The sequence below is a fragment of the Xyrauchen texanus genome, chromosome 43 (genome assembly GCF_025860055.1).
Source record: "Xyrauchen texanus isolate HMW12.3.18 chromosome 43, RBS_HiC_50CHRs, whole genome shotgun sequence".
In the NCBI taxonomy this organism is placed as follows: Eukaryota; Metazoa; Chordata; class Actinopteri; order Cypriniformes; family Catostomidae; genus Xyrauchen; species Xyrauchen texanus.
Genome location: NC_068318.1, coordinates 12,043,419 through 12,065,606, shown reverse-complemented (window position 1 = coordinate 12,065,606; position 22,188 = coordinate 12,043,419). Strand labels below are relative to the sequence as shown.

Genomic DNA, 22,188 nt, shown 5'->3' with positions numbered 1-22,188 from the left:
GCATACTCTGCATGGAGGACGAATATATTGCTGAGGCCATGAAAAATGTAGTCAGTGCAGAGTTCCCAGAAGAGAGGCATGTTGCTGTGGAGCCTCTCTGCTTTTTTTCCACAGGAATGTAGGTTTTTTCGACTAAATTAAACTGAAAGTGTACTGTCCATAACACAATTTTATTTTATTGCATATTTTTTTCTGGAAATGTTTTATTTATTATTATTTTTTATTTTATATATTTTTTCATTGAATAGTTTTCTCTATAAATTATTACTCAACACTATCTGTTTTTTATTTATACTAATAAAAATATACATAAAATAATGTGTCATTTCTTTTTTTATTATTTATTTATTTTTATTTTTTTATTATCAACAAAGTTTGTACAAACACTTGTGTATACATCATTGACATACAACATAGATATAACAAAGACTTTCACACTAGGGGGCTATTGCTAATTTATATGAAGATATTAAAGCAATTACAAATTTTCAATGTTTTAATTGCTTTTTGCTTCATAGAAAATCGGAGTGAATCAATATAAAGCTCAATTTCTTTCTTGAATGAAGTAAAATAAGTTTTTTTACAGGAGAATTTACATTTATGAACATAAAATTTTGCCATTAAAAGAATAAAATTAATTATATAAATCTGACAATGCTTGATTCTACTGTTCTCCCAAATACCAAATAAAATATGTTTCCAAAACAACATAAATTGGTCATCAATGTTTCTTGTGATAAAATCACAGACATTTTGCCAAAATGGTCTTACAACTGGGCAATGCCAAAATAAATGCACCACAGTTCCAGGGCAACTTACAATTAATGGTACAATTAACATCAATATCACTTTTAAATTTTATAAATAATGTGTCATTTCTGTGGGGGGAGAGCGGTTATTTTTAAAATACTGAATAATTGGGGGGTATTTTCTGGCGGAGACAGTTCCGTGACCGCTATCGGCCGTTCAATAACACAACGCGCGGAGAAGGGCTGTTGGGGGACCTTTTGGTCTGGCCCAGAGCCATCTGGCCTTAGTCACGTAACTAGGGACACCACGTGACTGCTTTGGTCTCAAGTCCGTTTTTATTTCAGTGGTTATTAGGTTTTCAGGATTTTATTCATCATTGGTAAATAATTGTCAAGAGATCCACTTCTGAAACAGCATGAAGATGGCACTGTCACGTGGTACATGTTAATTTTTTCAGCGCTGGCCAGAATGAGCCAATCGCAAATGTTTTTCTTGTTTAAATGGGGGCGTGACCAAATAAATCATTGAGAACCACTGGCCTAAAGCAAGACAAGATTAATCAGCCACACCCAACTCATTTATTTATTTTCAATCTATAGAACCAAGAATTGCATCCTCAAAATGTCAAAGAGATATAATACAAAGAAAATATTTGACTGTTTTGTATGAGGTAAGATTAGGCTGATGGGTCTCTCCGTGACGAAAGTGCGTCGTTGAATCAGAAGCGCTTTTTGCGCATGCGTGTGTTTAAACGTTGGCGCGATCCTCCTCGTCTTCACCTGCATTCACATGTTATTCGGTCTCTTTGAAAACCACAAGACAAGTTAGTATCATTAATCGTATTTGGTTTTGTTGTTGTTTAAATGATAACGTTGCCAGTCAAGCAACAACTGTGTCGTTAGATCTCGACCAAACGGAAATGTATTTGACAACACAACTAGCTGATGTTCTTTTTAATTTTTAGATTGATTGTTTGCGGAGTATTTGCCTACTAAAGATTTCAATCAGACGTAGTTAGAGCCTAGAGGGAGAACTGCTGAACCGCCGATAAACTGTTTATCGTGAGCGCGCACTGCTGCTGTTCTCGTGCACAGTGTTCAGTGCATTCAGCGCTATAAACTTCACACCTTGGCTGCTTATTATGCTCATTGTGTCTCCAGACTACGCCTTTAGAAAACAAACTCAAATAAGATAGGAAGATTGTGAAGAGTTTAAGTGGAAACCAATGTAGCGGTAATTTTCGTGTAGGATACGAAATTAATTCTGTCATTTCCTTTCTTTAAGTCAAACATTTCCTCCATAATATCACAAATTCTGTGTTTATTTACATGCTGTGGTGGGAATTCCCCCCTATATTATTGGATTGGATTGGGGGGGTTTATGTTGTCGTCCCCCTGAACCATTTGCCCGCTCCAGTTTGGGATTTTCTGTATATATTTCAGAAAATATGACCCATGTTTTTGAATTTGCGGCCTTGTTGAGCTATAAACCATTTGTTTTCTCTTTAGAATAATGAATCACTGTGAGCTGGAGGAAGTGACACAACATATAAATGACAAAATTTCCATGATCAAAAGACTCCTGGAGCTTCGAGCTATTGGTATGCTGCATTTGCTATAACTGATACTCTGAAATGATGAATTGGTTCACAACTTGAGTTGTATATCTGGTGTTTATTATGACATCTTATGGTGGTGTGATTAGTTATGGCACATCAGTCATGATTTTTCTTCAGCAAAAGATCCAGATAAACGGGGGACGCTTCTCAAAATTGAACAAGAAGTCAATGCCATCAACGAGCTCCTTGATCGTTTTGAGAGATATGTGGGCCAGCAGAGAGATCTACTGAAGCATTTAAAGGTATGATGTTTTCATTAAACTTTACATATTAGGATATTTGGTGTTGAGTCATTGTAAATTCTCTTGACTGTTGGTTCTCAATTGGTTTCACTTCAGGAACAAATATTACTTTGGACATCAAGTGGCTGGCGAGTGGCGACTCAACACAATACCAAAATATTACCAAGAACTGCACAGGCCCAAGAATATGCATCATAATCTGACTAGGAAATGTATTAGCAACAGTAAAAGTGTGATTTATTTACTAGTCAAACACTGGGAAAAATATTTTATTATTAACTTTAACCATATTAACAAGCGACAGATCAATTGGAGTCAAAATACCTTGGAGTTGGACACACTGCCTTTGACAGCAAAATCTATGGGGTGCATTTTGACCTTCATTTTAAACGCTGATAACCCTTTATTTTGTTGTCCAACTGTAACTAATGGCTAATCGATAGTGGATTTTGCTGATACCAATAACTAAGGTGGTGGGAAATGCAGATAGCCAATTAATATTTTTTAAAGTAAATGTATCAAATGTTTACAACAACAACGTATCTTTCCTTACTGTGAAGGGCACAGGCATATAGACTACAAGAGGCCAACAATTAATTAATAAAATCCCAGATGTTTAACCAAAATAATAACCTAAAAAAATAAATCTGATTTGGTGCATAACGCGGGACTTTCAACTATATACAAGCGTGAAACCGGAGACTCATATTTTAAAATCACTTGGCTCTTTTACAATGCTCTATATTAAGTATCAACCAAATTAAGCTTTAAAGTCTACACCAATCAGCCACAACATTAAAAACAACTGGCTAATATTGTGTAGTTCCCCCATCGTGCTGCTAAAACAGCAACAACCCGTGTCTCAGAATAGCATTCTGATATTATATTCTTCTCACCACAATTGTACAGAGCGGTTATCTGAGTTACCATAGACTTTGTCCGTTCGAACCAGTCTGGCCATTCTTTGTTGACTTCTCTCATCAACGAGGTGTTTTCGTCCACAAAACTGCCCCTCACTGGATGTTTTTTTGGTTTTTGGCACCGTTCGATGTACATTATAGAGACAAGAAAAATCAGATCAGCAGTTACAGAAATGATCAAACCAGCCCATCTGGCAACAACAAACATCCATGCGGATGTCTAATCATCCAAACAGTGGAGTGCATAAAATCATGCAGAGACGGATCAGGATCTTAGAATGGGGAAAAAATTTGATCTCAGTGATTTTGACCGTAGCATGATTGTTGGTGCCAGATGGGCTTAAAGAGAATGGTATGGTAAAACAAAAAACATCCAGTGAGTGGTAGTTCTGTGGGCGAATGGTCAGACTGGTCCAAGCTGACAGGAAGGTAACAATTACCCAAATAACCACACGTTACAACAGTTCTATGCAGAAAAAAATTTCTGAACATACAACATGTTGAATATTGAGGCAGGTGGGCTACAGCAGCCTCCGTTTTGTGTTCTTGGCTGACAGAAGATGAACCCAACGTGGTCTTCTGCTGTTGTAGCCCATCTTCCTCAAGGTTCGAAATATTATGCATACTGAGACACCATTCTGCTCACTACAATTGTACAGAGGGGTTATCTAATTTACTGTAGCCTTTCTGTCCACAGAACTGCTGCACATTATTTGTTTTTCGCACCATTCTCTTTCACTGTTGTGTGTGAAAATCCCAGGAGATCAGCAGTTACAGAAATACTGTGCTGCCACACGATCGCATGAATAAGTAGATGTACAGGTGTACCTAATAAAGTGTCTGGTGAGTGTACATTTCACTAGATGATGAAGAATAAGGATTATTATTATTCAACATTTAAGATATGAAGTTTATTAATCAAATTGATCAGTTTATAGTTGAAATTGATATTTTTATAAGATACTGATAAAGTGAGGATACATTATTTATTTCACTTCTAGAGGCCGCTGTTACATTGTGGAATCCTCCTGCGATGACCACGGATGAATAATAATGAATGATAAAAAAACTATCAGCAAAGATTATTGCTGACAACCGATAATTCCAAAATGCAACTATCGGCACAGAATAATTGTAAAATCGATATATCGGTCTACCGCTAATCCGAACACACGATTATATTGTTAGTTTCATTCTATTTTTAGCATCGTTTTTCCCTGTTCTTTCCACAAATCCACAGCTCTTTGCCATCCATCCGCAGGTCTACAATTTTACTTGTGTTCTCTTTCATAAGTCTTTTATTTCTCTTTCTGACAGGATCTGGTAGAGTTTTTCCAGGAGGATGAACAGGATGTCCATCACTTAAAGAGCAACACCCCTTTGCACATGCCCAGAAGAGGCCAACAAGCAGCTCAGCAAGAGTATTTTCTTTTTTATTATTATTATTATACGGGGGTGGGATGGTCGCTTAATCATTTTGTGTCATCATTAAGAGTAAACCACAAAAATCTCATTTCAACACTAATAACCTCAGTCGAATTCTGTTTGACTGAAACTGATGAGTTGGGCTTTTTCTGTTCTCTTCAGAGGAGGACAGGTGGCAGTTCAGAGCAGGCAGACAGATGCACCACCTGCCCCTCAGGATCAGGCACTGCCCAGGAAACCTCAGCGCAACCAGATCAAAGAGATGGAGTTCATTAATGTCCAAGAGTTTGACAGCATACCACCGTGAGTCCTTTCTCATCTTTCTCAACAAACTCTCTAAAATACCTCTGTTCCAAAACATTGAAAGCTGCCTATCTAGACACCATTTAAAGGCACCGACACAAAGACCAAATATTTGGCAACAATAGTATGTTGCCTTATATGTACACATACCCCATGGGGTACTTAATGGAATAGTTCACCCGAAAATGAAAATTCTCTCATTTATTGACCTCAAGCAATCCAAGATGTGAATGACTTTGTTTGTTCAGCTGAACACAAACAAAGATTTTTAGAAGAATGTTTCGGCTCTGAAAATGGTAAAACATGGTCAATTTTCTTTTTTACCAAAATATGCTTTTCCCTGCCCAGTAGGTGGCGATATGTGTGTGAAAAACACTAATTGCAAAAAACAAAAGTAGAAGAACTCTTAGGAGAGAAGAGTGCTTCGAAGGCTTACGTTTAATTTTCACTGTCACAGGTACATGAAAGGCCGTGTGACGTATGATCAGCTGAATGCTGCGGTGCAAAGCATCAACACTGCTGTAATGGCAAAATATAAGATCGTCCATCAGTCAATGAAGACCCTGAACAACACATCCCGTGCACTCCACCAGCGCTTTAAAGACGAAGAAACAAAGGACACCAAGGGTATCACCATTTTATCTGTCTCTCTGGTACAGAGCCACAGGCCAAAGGTTTATTTGGCCACATTTAGCACTGCAGTCCATCATGTATTAACAGTCTTGTCATTTTGGGACTTTAAAACTATTAGTGCCACAGGCGCATGAACTGGTAAAAGTGTTCCAATAACGAAGATCATTTATCCTGGTCTGGTATTTAATAAGCTCTCTTGTGCTGAGATAGGTGATCCATCAACCCCTTTTGTCTCCTGCAGGTCATTTTTTCATCGTGGAGCAGGACATTCTTGAGTTTGCTCAGCTGAAGGTAGACAAGCGCTTTAGAGGCATGTTGAATATGCTGCGTCACTGCCAGCGTCTGAAGGAGGTCAGAGGAGGTGGTCTCACACGCTTCATCCTGCTCTAAAAGCTTGGCAGTTTTAAAAAGTACTATGCACTAATGTTTTGTGGCAAGCAGTTTAAAGATGTGAAGCTCAAAGAGTGAGTTTAGTAATCTGAACTCCCAGGAAATGCTTTGAGCTTGTTTTCAACGAGATTCAAGAGAATCCACGTCTTGTTTGAGAGCCGTTTGTCTTTGATAACTGCTTTTGAAATCTTCCGGGTTCAAAACAAGTTTAGCTCAATCGACAGCATTTGTGGCTTAATGTTGATTACCATGAAAATTTATTTTGAATCGTTCTTATTTTCTTTAAAAAAAAGGAAACATTGATGTTACAGTGAGGCACTTAACAATGGAAGTGAATGGGGCCAATTTTTGGAGGGTTTTGAAGGCAGAAATGTGAAGCTTATAATTTTGCAAAAGTACTTTCATTAATTCTTCTGTTTAAACTTGTGTATTATTTGAGCTTTAAAGTTTTTTTAGAACACATTTTACTGTCATTTTAGGGTTTGTTGACTACATCATCATGGCAACAAAGTTGTAATATTTGCTATAACTTTACACAGAAAAGGTTAGTAAGTGATTTTATCACACTAAAATCATGTTTACATGCACTTAAATTGCCTCACTGTGACCTTTTATTTTTGCTGCTTTTTTTTTTTTTAAAGAAAAGGAGGGGCTAGTCAAAATTACATTATGACACAAATGCTGCTGATTGAGCTTAACTTATTTTGAACCTGGAAATATTACTTAAAATGGATAGTTCACCCTAAAATGACATTTTTACATAATTTAGTCACCCATATGTTGTTCCAAACTCATGACTTTTGAAAAATGTTTGGGGTACACTAACCCTTTAATCATAACTGAATGGTTGTCAAAAATGTCAGTGTCTGTTTTTGTTAATTGAATATGTCAAATCATCCTTCTGTAGGTTAATATATTGTGTTATCATGCTGAGGATGTGTCACTTCATCTGTGATGAAGAAATTATTCATTAATTATGGAATTATTTATATGACAAAGTGTCAAAAATATTGACACTGGCAGGTTAGTTCAAATAAAATAGCAGATTTTGTAACCTCGTGTTATTAAAAATAATGTTAATAACTCGTGTTATTTCAAAAGTGTAAGAGGATGTTGCATTTCAGCTTTATTGATTTTGTGAATACATTTACAAAAGGGGTGACTCCAGAGGCGGAGCCAGAGGGGGGTCCGGGGTGGCACTGGACACCCCTGACTTCCGATTGGCCACCCCAATATTTTATTCGCTACTGGCTGATGCTGATTCACATCTTATTTAACTTGTCATAAGAGTTTTTTTTACGTTCGCCGGCAGTTCACGCAGTTATCAAACGGACGACGAGCCGAGGATGAAGAATATGGTTGCAAGATACAGAAGAATAAGAAAATGTCATATTTGAAGTATGTTTTTAAGGTTTAGCATCATGTTTGTTTGCTGAATAAATTTTATGAGACGATGTGTGAGTTAATAATGCTTCAATAGGTGCGCAATTAATCAGATTAGAGAGATTGTTTCACAATTTAGCATAACAATCGCTTACATCTGCGCTAGTAATAGACGCATATATCGTACAGTAAGTTACAGTATACAAATGTTTAGCTAATGTGGGGAAGTAGGATACAGCTTCAGCGAGTTAACATTTAGCAGTTTGAAATCGATTAGGTAGTTCAGTTACTTCAGTTCAGAGTTGGGCTAGCAATGGTCAAACTGGTAACTTGGACTGGCAGTTGATTTTAATGTACAGTTATGAAAATGAGGATTTGTAATTTAAGATAATTTTGGTAATTGGATGATTAGATGTAAACATAGGCTGTCATATTTTTGCACAGGATCAATTAAACATGAAAAGAAAGGGAGATATATCTTTTTAAAGAAGCACAAACAGGCAGATCAGGTCAAACAGGCCCCAGCCCTTGCATCACCACTGGACCCCAGAGCAGCTCCCTAGCTGAGGCTAGTCAGTGTGGTCAGACTTCAGGACCACCAACAGGTCAGAGCATCTTCCAGACACAGGCAGTCAGTCAAATGCCAAGTTCAGGAATATTTACATTGAGATGATTTTGTCAGATTAAAAGGATAGTTCACCCAAAAATGAAATTTCAGTCATCATTTACTCACCCTCATGCCATTCCAAACCTGTATGACCTTCTTCAGCAGAACACAAAATATATTTTGAAGCATGTTGGTAACCAAATAGTTTTGGGTTCCCGTCGACTCCCATTTGTATTTCTTATTTTTTTCATGTACATTTACTCATTTGGCAGACGCTTCTATCCAAAGCGACTTACAAAAGCAACTTTTCTATACTAAAGAAGTTGATGGGAACCAAAACGGTTTGTGTTCAGCAGAAGAAAATCAGTCATACAGGTCTGGACCTTTAAAATGTTGGTTCATGTGTGTTCTTGTTGTTGATAGCTGTGGCTTTTATATTGTGATTATACTATACACTAATGGGTCTTGTGTTATAAATGGATGTATCATGGGATGACACAGAGACCTCTTTTTCTAGCAAGACAGTGAGCCAGAGCTGACAGGAGATTGGATGTTCAACACTTATAAACACAAACATAGTGACCCAGTTCTTTCCTCTCTGAGTACTGTGTGAAATTTTTTTTATGTATTTTTTGTAAATAAACTCAGCAGTTAATGTTACAAACACATGCTTCTGTATCTTGTCTCCTTGGTGCTTAAGCTTTATTTTCTGAAAATATTTTGGATGTTCAACACTTGTAGACACCCAATTCTTTCCTGTATGTGAATACTGTGTGTGTGTGTGTGTGTGTGTTATTACTATCAATACCAGAAGAACACCTTGTAAATCATACGTACTACATTTTTTAAATATTTAGGTGATGGTTAGGATTAGGGGATAGAAAATACAGTTTGTACAGTATAAAAATCATTATGGAAATTCCCCATAAAACATGGAAACCCATCTGTGTGTGTGGACCCCCGAATGTACAAAACTCCACCCCAAGTTTAAAACTAGTTACGCCACTGTGGGATGGCAGCTGTATTTGGAGAGAAGATTAATCCGTCTAATCACCTTTACTCTATTTTCTCACCCAAAGTTCAACCAAGCATGAAAAGTTACTTTGCAACAGTAAGTTAGACATTTGTGTTCTTGCTTTGTCATCTTCAGTCTCCTCTGAAAAATACATAAAGACTGCCTGTAGCAGAGACTTCTTTACATGTACAATGACGCATGCCTTGACTCAACTGGTAAAAAATTATTGATACTATCCAATAATTTACATAGTAATTTTGTTATATTTTTAGAAAACAATATTTCCTTTTCTGCAGTTGAGAAGTCCTGTCCTTGTTGCAGCTATTTGGATCCTTGGAATAGGTGGGACCTTCCAGTATGGCTTCAATATTTCTGTCTTGAACTCTCCATCAGTTGTAAGTACCTCATGGTTTGGTGTGTTTTAGAGTCTCTCTTGTGCTTAGAATTTGCGGGGTGTTGGAGGTGATCACTTTTAATCAAATGCCTTTCAGCTGCTGTCTTAAGAGGAGACATTCCCAGAGGATTAAACAATCAAAACATATCACAGCTTATGAGACGGTGCTAACCTGTAAGCACCACAGTTCAATAAAATGAAATGACTGACATAATGATCTGAGACTTGTGCTTACATTACAAGTTTATTAAAGCGCTGGTGAACAGCACCTGCCAGCAACGTTATGGACGCTCTTTGAAGCCATCGGAGCTGTCGCTCATCTGGTCCTTCATTGTGTCCATCTACTGCATTGGAGGACTGTTTGGCACCCTGAAAGCTGGACGGTTGGCAGCCGTGTATGGCAGGTACTGCAAAAAAAAATCTGAATTTAAGAGTTGGCACCCTTTCAGTTCATTTGAGTTGAGTTGACTTGGCCTGATCCCACAGGATATTGAAATTGATTTGTAAAGACAGAAAGAGGAATAGTAAATGCAAAGAAAATTGCATTAGCCAATCACATATTTTGTAACAAAATAAAACAATTAGTTTTGACCAATTATGGCTATTTATCCCGTGATAAGTAGAATGGCCTACAACGTTTTTTTTTCCCCCCTCAACTGATTATATACATTTCTAAACTAAGTTTAGTGCTATGAACTGATATTTGTGCAAAAATGACTTGAATCTGAATTTTAGTTGAATTTTCCCAAATCTGAATATACTGTAAAACCTGAATTATACTATCTGAAATTGTGTAACCTTATCTGAATCAGTGTGTTAAACATTTTAAATGTAAGTTCTAAATTTGAATCACATGCATTTGAATTTTAAGTTTGATTTAATTCAAGTTCAAAACTGCATGCTCAAATATTACTGTCCAAATTTACACAGCTATTAAAACTAAATTATTTACAGATAACTTTATAAAATAAATAATTACATAAATATTTTAGGTAATTTAGAGCATTTTGGGGAAAAAATGTGTTCTTCCACGATGATCCATAACATGAAAGTGTATATATAATAAAATGTATATTAGGGTTATCATTAAAGGAATAATTCACCCAAAAATGAAAATTCTCACACATTCTTTCTTCTGCAGAACACATGATTTTTAGAAGAATATTTCAGCTCTGTTGGTCCATACAATGCAAGTGAATGGGTGCCAAAATGTTAAGCTCCAAAAAGCATATAAAGTAAGCATAAATGTTATTCATAAGACTCCAGTTGTTAATGCATATCTTCAGAAGAGATATGATAGGTGTAGATCAGAAAAAGATCAATATTCAAGTCAGTTTTTACCATAAATTCTCCCAACCTAGTAGGGGCGATATGCATGAAGAATGTGAATCGCCATAAAAGAAGAAAGTGAAGAGTGACAGTAAAAAAGGACTTAAACATTGAACTGTTTTCACTCACATCTATCATATTGCTTCAGAAGTTATGGATTAAACCACTGGAGATGGAGTATTGATTACTTTAATGCTGCCTTTATGTGCTTTTAAGTGCTTCAAAATGTTGGCACCCATTCACTTTTTATGGACTTACAGAGCTGAAATATTCTTCTAAAAATCTTAATTTGTGTTCAGCAGAAGAAAGTCAAAGACTTCTGGGATGGGATGAAGGTGAGTAAATGATGAGAGAATTTTCAATTTTGGGTGAACTATCCCCTTAATTACATGATATGCTAATTAATTAATCAAATTAATCGCATATGTAATTATTTGCTGAGAATGCCCTTCAAATAACAATAATTCAGTATATAATGATTAAAATAGTTATACTTAGATAATTAATATATATAAATAACACTGTTTTAAATAAAACCTTTTTTTATTTTTTTTGGTCCCTGGGTAGTGAGTAGTTTTTTCCTAATTGCTTATGCCTCAAATGTATAGAAAATGGCTATTATTCCCCACAAACTTTGCTTTTGTGACCAGAACAGTGATATTTTGAAATAGACCTATTTTCCAGAACATTCCAGATAGATTCAGTGCTGAGTAAACTTGGAGTAACCTCTAGAACTTTCCAGTAATATAAATAGTAGTATAAATACAAGGGCCTTAAGCCCACCAGTTCAGTTTAGTTCCAGCTGCTCAAGTGGATACATATCTGCATTTTTCTGAGATGGCATCAAGAGGCTGCAAGCATCCGGCAGACACATTTTGCTATGTCTGCGGCCAATTTATCAAGGTATATTTCGGCATTCTTGTCAGGGATCACAACAAACTCTGGACACCTCATTTCACCTGCGAGCACTCTGGATGGTAAGATGGACAATTGTTGCTTGGAATTTTATGTAAAAAAATATATATTACGTTTTTAGTTTTAATAAAATGTTTTACAAGTTTCAATGTTATTGAAAATACTGTATATATCATATATGAAAAATCTCTTACACATAAGTCATGAGAGAAACCCACTGACCACTCAACTGCTACTTCTGAATGTTGGACCCTTCCAAACTTCGGACTGACAAGAATGCCCCTGCTATCACATATCCGGACCTTCCTTCATCCATTGCCCCGGTGCCACACTGCCATGAGCTCCCTGTACCCACTCCTCTGGAGAGAGAGCAGCCCTCTTTAGAAGAGAGCAGCAAGTCAGAGAGCGAGGAAGACGTCGTAGATCCAGATGACAATTTCAAAGGTGGAGCTGAGGAGAGAAACCCATACTACCCCAACCAAAAAGACATCAACGACTTGATTAGAGATCTTGGTCTCACCAAGTCCAATGCCGAGCTTTTGATGTCTTTTCTCAAGCTAGTGGAACTTGTTGGATGAAAGTATGCAAGTTGCAGATCAAAAGAAGCATCACCAACCTTCCTCCAGCTTTTTCACCTGTCAAGATGGGCTCTGCTTCTGCCACAATGTGCCAGTCTGTTCGAGGCAATCGGAATCGCCTATAACCAGAATGAGTGGCACCTTTTCATTGACAGCTCATCCAGGAGCCTCAAAGCCGTGCTGCTCCATAATGGTAACAAATACCCATCTCTTCCCCTGACTCACTCTGTGAACCTCATACATGATTACAACAGCATCAAGAGGTGGCTGATTCGTGACAGTGATTTACAGTATAATCGTAAATATTGAAAAACTACTCTGTTCTAAATCATTTGTAGTCATTTTTGTGTTACTTTAAAATAATTAAAGTTTCATTTGGATTCATATGTTGTTGTTTTTTTACATTATGTGAATGTAAAAAACACATTCGACCATTTTCTCATTGGATATGGGTCAATTTCAAAATATCACTGGTCACAAAATCAAGGTTTGTGGGTAATAATAGCCATTTTCTATACTTTTGAGGCATAAGCAATTAGGAAATACATGTGGGGCAAAGAACCACCCAACGCAAAGCTTTAAAGTAGTTTAACAACATGGCTCTTTGATTTAAAAAATGCTAAGGGGGGAACAAACTACCACTGATGTTTCATTAAACTCACCTACTTTAGATTAAGACTCTTCAGGTTACACTCTGTTTCTGTATCTCGCCAGTGGAGTGTGTTTTCTCATTCCGTGTCTGTTTATAACCCACTGTAGGAAGAGAACTCTGCTATTGAACAATGTGGTGGCAATCTGTGGAGCTGTCCTGATGTTGTTGAGTAAGACCGCCCTCTCGTTTGAGATGATAATGGTGGGACGCTTCCTGTATGGCATCAACGCTGGTGCGTTGAAAAAATTGTTGGTATATATACATCTTTTATGCCATGTTGTCTTTTTGTTGAATAATAGTGGTTTGAGGTCAAATGCTTTGTTCAGGTGTTAGTTTGACTGTCCACACACTTTATTTGTTGGAGTGCGCCCCCAAGAGGTTGCGTGGAATGGTTGGGGTGTCTGTTGCCTCTTTCGTCTCATTAGGGAAGTTCTTTGGCCAGCTGCTTGGAATCAGGTGGGTAGTTGGACTGATGTTAGTAAAGAGCAAGTTCATCCAAAAATGAAAATGTTGTCATCTATTCACCCTCATATTTTTTCAACCTGTGCATGTTTGCGTATATTAGTGAGCTGTTGGGCACTGAGGAGCATTGGACTTGGCTGCTGGCTGTCAGTGGGGTGGCAGGTCTTATACAGTTACTCACACTGCCCTTTCTCCCCGAGTCCCCACGGTATCTTCTTCTGGAGAGGGCAGACAAAGATGGCTGTGAGACGGGTAAGAATCCAAAACCTCTTCTGTGACATTTACACACACTGACATTTATGTTGCAAAGCTACAGCTTTTGATTGACAACACAGTATGTTATTGTGGAGATTACAATACTATAGTAATGTTAAATACAGTACTATTATTTTTAGGGTTGTCAATCGATTACATTTTTTTAATCTAATTAATTACATGACATGCTGACAGTGGCGGATCTAGGGTGTGGCCAGTGGACCATATACTGAAGCCTGGCCATCCCACGCGCTTCTGCTTTCTACAACAACCACCATCTCTCCCCACCCTGCCCGACTATATGAAAATACTTACCAAAAATGTCTGTGCCACCACAGAATGATCGCTGACCCTTGCCTGGCTCCACCCTACATGTCGTTCATTAATTGCAATTTATCATATAAATAAATATTTGCAGAGAAAGCAACGCAAATAAGAGTAATTCAATATATAATTATATTTACTCATTATAAAGATTTTATATATTTAAAATCTAATACCATAATGCACTATATTACTGTACATTATTACTTATGCATAACATCTCTCTTTGCGTGCATCGCATCATAAACACAGTGTTGTTAGGTTGCTGTGTCAACTTAGTAAAACAGTTCTCTGGATCCCTGTGTTCGAATTGCGGTTCATGGCACTTCAACTTCAAGATTGAAACCTTGACAAGACTAACTTTGATTATAAGTGGAATTCATGGAAGTGGAAAAACATATCCACAGTATTTACCATGATTTTACTACAGTAACCATATTTTAATGCATATAATACAGGAAAACCAAACTTATGGTAATAAAAATCATAATAATTCTGCCAAAACACATGAGTACTACAGTTTTACTAAAGGAACATCATGATTCATTTTGAACATGTCTTTGGTACAATAACTGTGGTTTTACTATAGTAAAACTGTGGTAATCATGACTGTTGTGACAATATTATTGTGGTAAGACCCATTGTTTTCAAACACATGATACATGTACCACAAATTAACCATGGTGTTACTATTGTAAAACTAACCATGTGTTTTGGCAGAATGATCCAGTTTTATTACATAATTGATAAGTATTAATTTCCTGTATTATTACTATGATTTTACCACAAACATGGTTAAAATATGGCTACTGTAGTAAAACAGTGGATTTTTTTGTGGTTACTATTGTTTTACTACAAATGCCATAGTTCAGCTATGATTACTGCAATAAAACCATGTAATATTCATAAGGGATGAATAAAGCTATTGCAAAAGATCCCAATATAATTGCAAGGGAATGTAAAAGTATTGTGAAGGAACACGAAACGTAATGTAAGAGTATGCAAAGCTATTTCAGAAAGTAAATTCTCCTCTTTCTCTAAGGGCCACAGAAGTACAGAGCTACTTAAACTTCAGAAAATGTTGAACCTCAGGAGGTCAAACTAAGTATTGAATAAGCTGATTTAACCGTAACGTGTACAAACATTTGATATGTTTCAAACAACCTACTTTTCTTGGTTAATTTAATGTTAGATAATAGTTTATCTAACATGAATAATAGTTCTTACAACAAAATCATGGTGTCTGTTTCAAACGCTTTAAAAACAAGTAATAGGACACCAAATTGTGCCCTATTCATGGAAAGTGCCTAAATGCTACAAAGAGTACTCTGGTGAATGTGTGTCTGTGTTCACATTGTGGCTTAGCTCTACGCAGGCTGTGGGGGGCTAGAAAGGATCCTAGACCCGAGATGGAGGAGATGTTGGCTGAGCATTCTGCACTGAAGGGCGTGAATATTCACAAGCTCAAGGACCTCTTCCTCGACCACGATGTGCGCTGGCAGCTCCTCACCATTGTCGTCACTTTTGTAGCTCTGCAGCTCTGCGGCATCAACGCTGTGAGTGAAGACAAAGAGCCGTCACACCACCCGCACCAGTTCAATCTGAGAATGATTGGAATGAGAATGCTTATTTTGTCAAAACACATACCATATGCCACATTGTCTTTTCAGGAAATAGGCTTAATGATTTTGCAGAGAAATGTACTATTTCCCAAATGGAAATAAATCACGTCTTTATGCAGCTTTTTATTTCTCCTTTTGCAGATTCACAGCAATTATTTTGGTAATTCGCTGTCTTAAGATAAGTTGAATAATGAAGCCTAGAAACATTCATGTTTGTATGGCCTGTAAATTCAGTGTTTGTAATGTTTTTGCAGGTCTATCTTTATTCATTTGATGTGTTTCAAGCAGCCGGCGTTCCCATAGAGGAATTGCGTTATGCCGCCCTGGGGACAGGCCTGTGTGAAGTCTCCACCTCCATCGCCTGTGTGAGCCTCTCTCTATGACTCCATTCCAGAACCTTTGTGAGCTGCCTAAATAGGCAACATTTTAAAGCTATTGCCACCAAATGGAATTGCAAGAATAATGAAACGCAAATTCAATACATAAAATGATAGATACAAATAGTTCAGAATTGTCTAATTTATCCAATATTTATGTGCACTATATTTTTATGCTTATCAGAATATTGCGTAGTTAGCTTAGCACACTCTATTTAAATCAACTGTTGAGGAGTGTATGAGGAGAGTAGAGCGTTGAAAATTTGTCACTTATGAGGTTCCATTTCAGTTAGAACGGTGCTGTAGGGGCCAATCTCTTTATACATGCCTTAAGTTCAAAAACAGCTTGACAAACCACAACTGAATGGAACAGAATACAGAGTTCTGGAGATGCGTTTTTTAAAAGTTGAACTTCTTTTAACTTGACAGCATCTTAAAATCTCATCGCACTAGAGACAATGCAATTGTCAAAGATTTTACATTAACAGACAATTATAAAATTGTGCAGAAGGATGCAAGAACGCGTCCTCTGTGAAGGGCCCCTTAGAAGGCAGTTGCTTATGTATTCCTCAGACAGCAAGGCAGCCGACTAGGTTTTGGAACAGAACTTTTAACCTTAAAGAACCTAAATATCTCAACTGAACTCAATGCATTGCATGACCTGATTTGAAAGGAACCTTGTATTGGTTTTCATTTGGCCGTGACTGTTTTCTGTGTTGTTTTTATGTAGGTAATGATCATTGAGAGCACAGGGAAGAGAGTGCTTCTCTTGAGGGGTTACCTGTGTATGGCAGCCTCACTGGCCCTCCTCACGCTCACACTCTACTTACAGGTTTGCTGCGTTTACTCATTTTCTCACACCACCTACAGTATATTTGCAACAGCTTGCAGGGCAAACTTTCCAGAAAAAAAAATCCCAGCTGCTAAAAACCTTCTTACTGTCATTAGTCCATGTCATCGGTAGGTGTGACCTAGAGCTCCAGCTAATTGCTGTTCAGTCTGTTACGAACAGTCAACATGAACTCACTGGCATGCAGAGTTTTGTAGCGAGCTGGTGCAACTTACCTACATCTGTACAATCGTTCATATAGAAACATTTTCCAAAAACTTGTTGTGCGTTTTTTATTATTTATTATTATTATTAGTCTGCAAAAGGAATCAAATTGACTCAAAATACTCTTTAAGTGGCCCTTCACTCTGTTGTTTGATATGCTGCTTCACTCAAGTGCCGTCTGCAGCTGGAAGCCATTCAAACATCTGCCCAAAGTAAGATATGCCTATCATCATTCATCTACCATCATTCTCTTGTCTGTATTATTCCCATTTATACCCTCATCTTTGGAGTAGTATCAGTGTCATCATAAATTACAATAACAGAATGTAATTGGCACATATGTCAGCGTATAGCACATTAGTGCCATGAATGCAACAGTTAAACATTTACAAATTACACATTATTTTCTGTAGCTCTGTAGTTTTTCCTGGCTCAAAATGAGGCGGAGGTAGTACCATGTTGATAAAAAAAATGACATTAAAAATGCGTAAACATTGGCTTTGCATTAATACACTCCTAATGACCTGGCAACTGAATACTAGTGTTAATTTTGTCAGCTGTTTTTTTTTTATTTAGTCTTAATCCTGTGTCAAATGTTCTTTTTAGTTTTTATCATATTTAGTCAAGCTTATCCTATTTTATTTTATTTAAGTCAATTTTTAGTTGACAAAGTCTGGACGTTTTAATGTATTATTGATAAGCATTTGTCAATCTTGTCTATCCAAAACCTATATATATATATATATACACACACAAACGCACGCGCGCGCATTTTATTGTTGTTGTAATGTTAGTGTTCTTTTTCACATAAGATTGATCTTATCATGATGATCTCATCAATGATGCTACACGTTGTGAGCTGCAGACAGCGGGGGGTGTGAGACGAGCGTCTCAGTGTTAGAGTGCGCATCACCCGGCAGAACTTTAAATCTCTCCCGGTCTCGACTCGCGCTCAGATTGTGTCTGTTCCGCAACTGGTTGAAGCGGCTCTGACCGCACGGAGAATGAACGTTTTGGAGTTTGTGTTTATTTACATGGCACGTTCCTGTATTATATCTTTATTTCATCCTTTATTAAAGTTAATATATCACCAAGCTGTGATCTGTGTTTCTATCAGACACTCGAGCTGCAGCGTTCCTCTTGTCTCGTTTGTCATCATTATAGATTTATATGATCTCAAGTTACGTTAAATTACATCAAGCAATTATTCAACAACGGAATTATTTTATTATTATTGCCGAGATTTGTAGTTACAAATGACAATCCACTGAGTGCAACGCTTGTTAGTGTTTTCCATGAAGACACCCACCAGAGTTTTGTAGACAGCTGGAGGCGGCACGAAATTTGACTTTAAATCATCATTTAGTAATTAAAACTTCTTCTTTTAATCTTGTGTGAATTCTACTCATAGAATGAGGTATGAAGTCATTGATAACACATTTTAATGTCATATTAGTTGATGTTTTACATGTAGTCTTGTGCATCCTCATATTTAAATGCAGCCTCCCACAGCAGCGTGGCTGGTGTCTGAATGTTCACAAACAGTATGTTATTGCTCAGCAGCTTCAAACTTCCTTTTGGCTCTGAGAGAAAAATGAAGAAGCACTTTGCCATGAGTGTACTAGGGCCTTTAATACTCCAAACTTGTATGATTCATTTTCTTCATTGCAGATCGAACAATAGAGCTCAACTCAAATCTCAGTCATGCTTCCCCATATCTCTATATTTAATGCTCCACAGAAGAATGTCATACAGGATTGTAAATAATGACAACATTTTACATTTTTGGGTGAACTATTGCTTTAAGATGAATTAAGACTCAGTTAAGGGATATACTATAAACAAGTAGTATAATGCCTGTATATGCCTTAATATATATATGTATATGCCTCAAATGAGGCATGAGTCAACTTTAAATGAACGGACTAGTTTTGGGACATACTGTATTGAGTATCATGTCTGCGGTGCATTAAACTAGTCCTGAGACCTGAGGTTTGGATGTGTCTGCCTTTGTGTTATAGGAGTTTGTAACCTGGATGCCATATTGCAGCATGGTCCTCATCTTTGTCTTTATCTTCTTCTTCTCTAGTGGGCCAGGTATATTCATATTTTAATATTCATAGTGTGACATTCAGAACAGTCTTTGTGGCTCAACACTGCTTGCTTGTGGATTCTCTCTTCCACAGCTGCGGTAACAGCACCCCTTCCTGGTGAGATTTTCACACAGTCCTATAAACCACCAGCGTTCATTGTGGCCTGTACCATCAACTGGGTTGGGCTCTTTCTGGTGGGCATGTTGTTTCCCCTTATAGTGGTGAGCAATGAGTGCTTTTATAAAGGGAGTTTATTCAAAGGTTACCTGTCCTGAATGCCTAAATTCCTTATATTAGTTAAAAAACATAATGTGCCTGTTTACGCATTTAGCACTATATGGTGCACATTATTTTCTGGAATATTTGTCCCATTGCATTTTTTTGGAGAGAAACAAAATTGGAAAATATTATGGTAAGGGAAGGACTGCCATATAGTAACTCTGGACCACAACACAAAATGTTAAAGAAAATATTTTAAAGTATCAATTTATCAACAAGTTAAATTCATGTTATATCATGTTTCTGTTTGAAACTTGTACAAGTTCAAATGAGTGACTCATTAACAAATATCCTTTAATTCCAGATGTGTCCTGAAATATGTGTAATATAAATTTCAGGACATTTCATTAATCAAATGTCATGTGGTTTAAAAACAGTTTACTTCTTTTGTAAGAGACTGCCCTTACAATTCCAACAATAAAGTTTGTTGTAGTTTCTCTAAATGGTGAGAATGTGAAGGACAATTATATGTTGCCATATTTTCCTTTCATACTAATATATTTCTCTGTGTGTAATTCTCACTTGCAGGAGCATTTGGACTACTTTCTGTTCCTCATATTTATTGTGGTCTGCTTCTTCTCTGGTGTTTTTGTTTGGTGCAACGTGCCAGAAACAAAGAATAAAACTGTTCTGGAGATCACTGAGGACTTTAAGAGAATGCACCAGAAACCCAGACACTTACTAATGTCCAGAATGAACTCGATACATATCAATGACTTCCAGACCACTGTATCTACCAAGCTTTAGCCCCAGTGTAATATAGTCAGAAGCTGGTCAATAAATACTCAATAATCGTTCTTTGATCATGTGGTTTGCTTTGCTTTCTTGTTGGTGGCATCAAGTGTGATAATACCAAACCTAAAATCCCATTTCGATTATAGGCAAACCAAATGTTGAATCAATAGATTTGTACTTTGTCACGCTGAGGGACACCGATACAGGTTTGGCCTGATACAATTGCTCTCTGGTGCAATGCCTTTATTGATGCCTCTGTAGAGTGATTAGTAAGGCTGCAGCCTCTCTTGAGTGTTATGTCTTGTCTTCAGGGATGTCTTGACCTCTTACCACACCATAAAGTTGCCAAATTAAATATTGGACTCCTCTGAAATGATTCTACAATGTGACATCAGTCATATATCATCCATATTTATTATGCTTTCTGACAGTGGGAGATAATTACTTTAATGTTTACTGTTTAATGCTTAAACTAATATAGCTAGAACAATTCATATTTTGCTTCTAGTCTACTTTGGTGTACTTGTGCTCTAAAAACGCCTCAGATACCACAGTTATACTTTTTGAAAAGGGCACCATGTTCTTTAAGGACTTTACAGTACTAACAATATCTGTAGCAAGTTAATGGTATTTTGATATGGAAACCATGGTTACTATGGACATACGCAGGGGCGTATTCCAGGGAGGAGGTAACCCAAATAACTAAAACAAGTACAACCCATCCCCCTGCATATGTTGTAAAGGACATAAGCTGTAAAAATAAATCTTGTTGTTTCAATTTAACAGTGTTCATGCTGCTTTAAAATGTTAAGTTGGGTCAACTTAAGAGGGTAAGTTGCTTTAACAACAAAGTTGACAAAGTGTTTCACAGTGTATTCCATTAATTACCTAGACTGTGGTGGACCAGCAGTTCTCACACCGTAACTATTTTCAGCTTCTGAAGAGCAAGTTCAACACAGGTAACCACTTTTGCTTCATTTCTTTGAAGGCTCTGTATGCTGGTCGATTTCGTGTTTTGACTATTTGTGAACTTAAAGTCAATCTCGTTTACCATGCTTTGTTGGTGTGACTTTTGTGCAGTGTCATCACGATTCATATCTAAACAACCAATGTGTTTATGACTAAATTACTTCTAGAGTACAAAATTGTTTACAAGAGCAAATTGGGGGTTTTTTTGCTCTCAAAGTGCACCAGATTGTTGCATTTAACTTTAAAATGTAAAAAAAATTCCCTAAAGGGTCTGAGGTCCACCCACCATAGTCTCAAAGAATCCTGTGGGAAATACTGAATCAATTTAACTTGCTAAATGAGCTTAATGTCGCTTTAAGTAAACAACTTTAATAGTTAAATAAAATTCAATTCAAACAAGTTCAAATAATAATATGATCATTTAGAATGATTTGTAACCTAGTATTTAGCGACATCCCATAATCAAAGGAACATTAAACTGTTTGATGTAAATGGCCAGTCGATGATTGGATCACACATCCTCACACGTTCACACTGGCCGGTCTCTTATGTGAGAAATAGCAGCGACTCAAAAGTTATCTATGAGGTCCTACAGCAAATGTTTTCGTTAATAAGGTCGTAATAAGCTGAGGTTATCGCCGCTTCAAGGACAACAGCGGGCAGTTCGTCTTTATCAGCACACTTGGTTGTGATTGGTTAATGTTGTGTCTAAACTGTACATCTGTTCAAATAATGGCAAAATGTCTGTCAGTTTGTTAATTCTTTACTTTATTAAGTTATTTTATTGAGTTTATTTGCATGCAGACATGTACATTGTAGTGCACTATATGTTCGGGTTGAATTATTTTGTTTTGCTTTTGAATT

General features: G+C 37.0%; 2 protein-coding genes across 2 annotated transcripts; both read left to right on the top strand.

The window, feature by feature from the left end:
* Nucleotides 1–1,505: 1,505 nt before the first annotated feature.
* Nucleotides 1,506–8,898, top strand: LOC127636092 (spindle and kinetochore-associated protein 1-like). Its single transcript, XM_052116479.1, has 7 exons — nt 1,506–1,573; nt 2,259–2,350; nt 2,486–2,610; nt 4,848–4,951; nt 5,118–5,258; nt 5,716–5,885; nt 6,133–8,898. The coding sequence occupies exons 2-7, from the start codon at nt 2,263–2,265 to the stop codon at nt 6,279–6,281; spliced, it is 777 nt and encodes a 258-aa protein (XP_051972439.1). The 5' UTR covers nt 1,506–1,573; nt 2,259–2,262; the 3' UTR covers nt 6,282–8,898.
* Nucleotides 8,899–9,395: 497 nt separating this feature from the next.
* On the top strand, nt 9,396–21,157 carry LOC127635474 (solute carrier family 2, facilitated glucose transporter member 11-like). Its single transcript, XM_052115561.1, has 12 exons — nt 9,396–9,501; nt 9,583–9,681; nt 9,924–10,084; nt 13,262–13,386; nt 13,481–13,610; nt 13,720–13,868; nt 15,561–15,751; nt 16,072–16,182; nt 16,925–17,026; nt 19,270–19,345; nt 19,435–19,562; nt 20,149–21,157. The coding sequence occupies exons 1-12, from the start codon at nt 9,478–9,480 to the stop codon at nt 20,365–20,367; spliced, it is 1,515 nt and encodes a 504-aa protein (XP_051971521.1). The 5' UTR covers nt 9,396–9,477; the 3' UTR covers nt 20,368–21,157.
* Nucleotides 21,158–22,188: the final 1,031 nt, after the last annotated feature.

What these genes read in the sequence shown, in the direction of transcription:
- LOC127636092 (XM_052116479.1), top strand. Translation starts at nt 2,263, where the DNA reads ATGAATCACTGTGAGCTGGAGGAAGTGACACAACATATAAATGACAAA. An exon ending in CCTGGAGCTTCGAGCTATTG is followed by an intron (nt 2,351 to 2,485) that starts GTATGCTGCATT and finishes ATTTTTCTTCAG; the next exon opens with CAAAAGATCCAGATAAACGG. An exon ending in AGAAACAAAGGACACCAAGG is followed by an intron (nt 5,886 to 6,132) that starts GTATCACCATTT and finishes TGTCTCCTGCAG; the next exon opens with GTCATTTTTTCATCGTGGAG.
- LOC127635474 (XM_052115561.1), top strand. Translation starts at nt 9,478, where the DNA reads ATGACGCATGCCTTGACTCAACTG. An exon ending in CTTCTTCTCTAGTGGGCCAG is followed by an intron (nt 19,346 to 19,434) that starts GTATATTCATAT and finishes TCTCTTCCACAG; the next exon opens with CTGCGGTAACAGCACCCCTT. An exon ending in TGTTGTTTCCCCTTATAGTG is followed by an intron (nt 19,563 to 20,148) that starts GTGAGCAATGAG and finishes TCTCACTTGCAG; the next exon opens with GAGCATTTGGACTACTTTCT.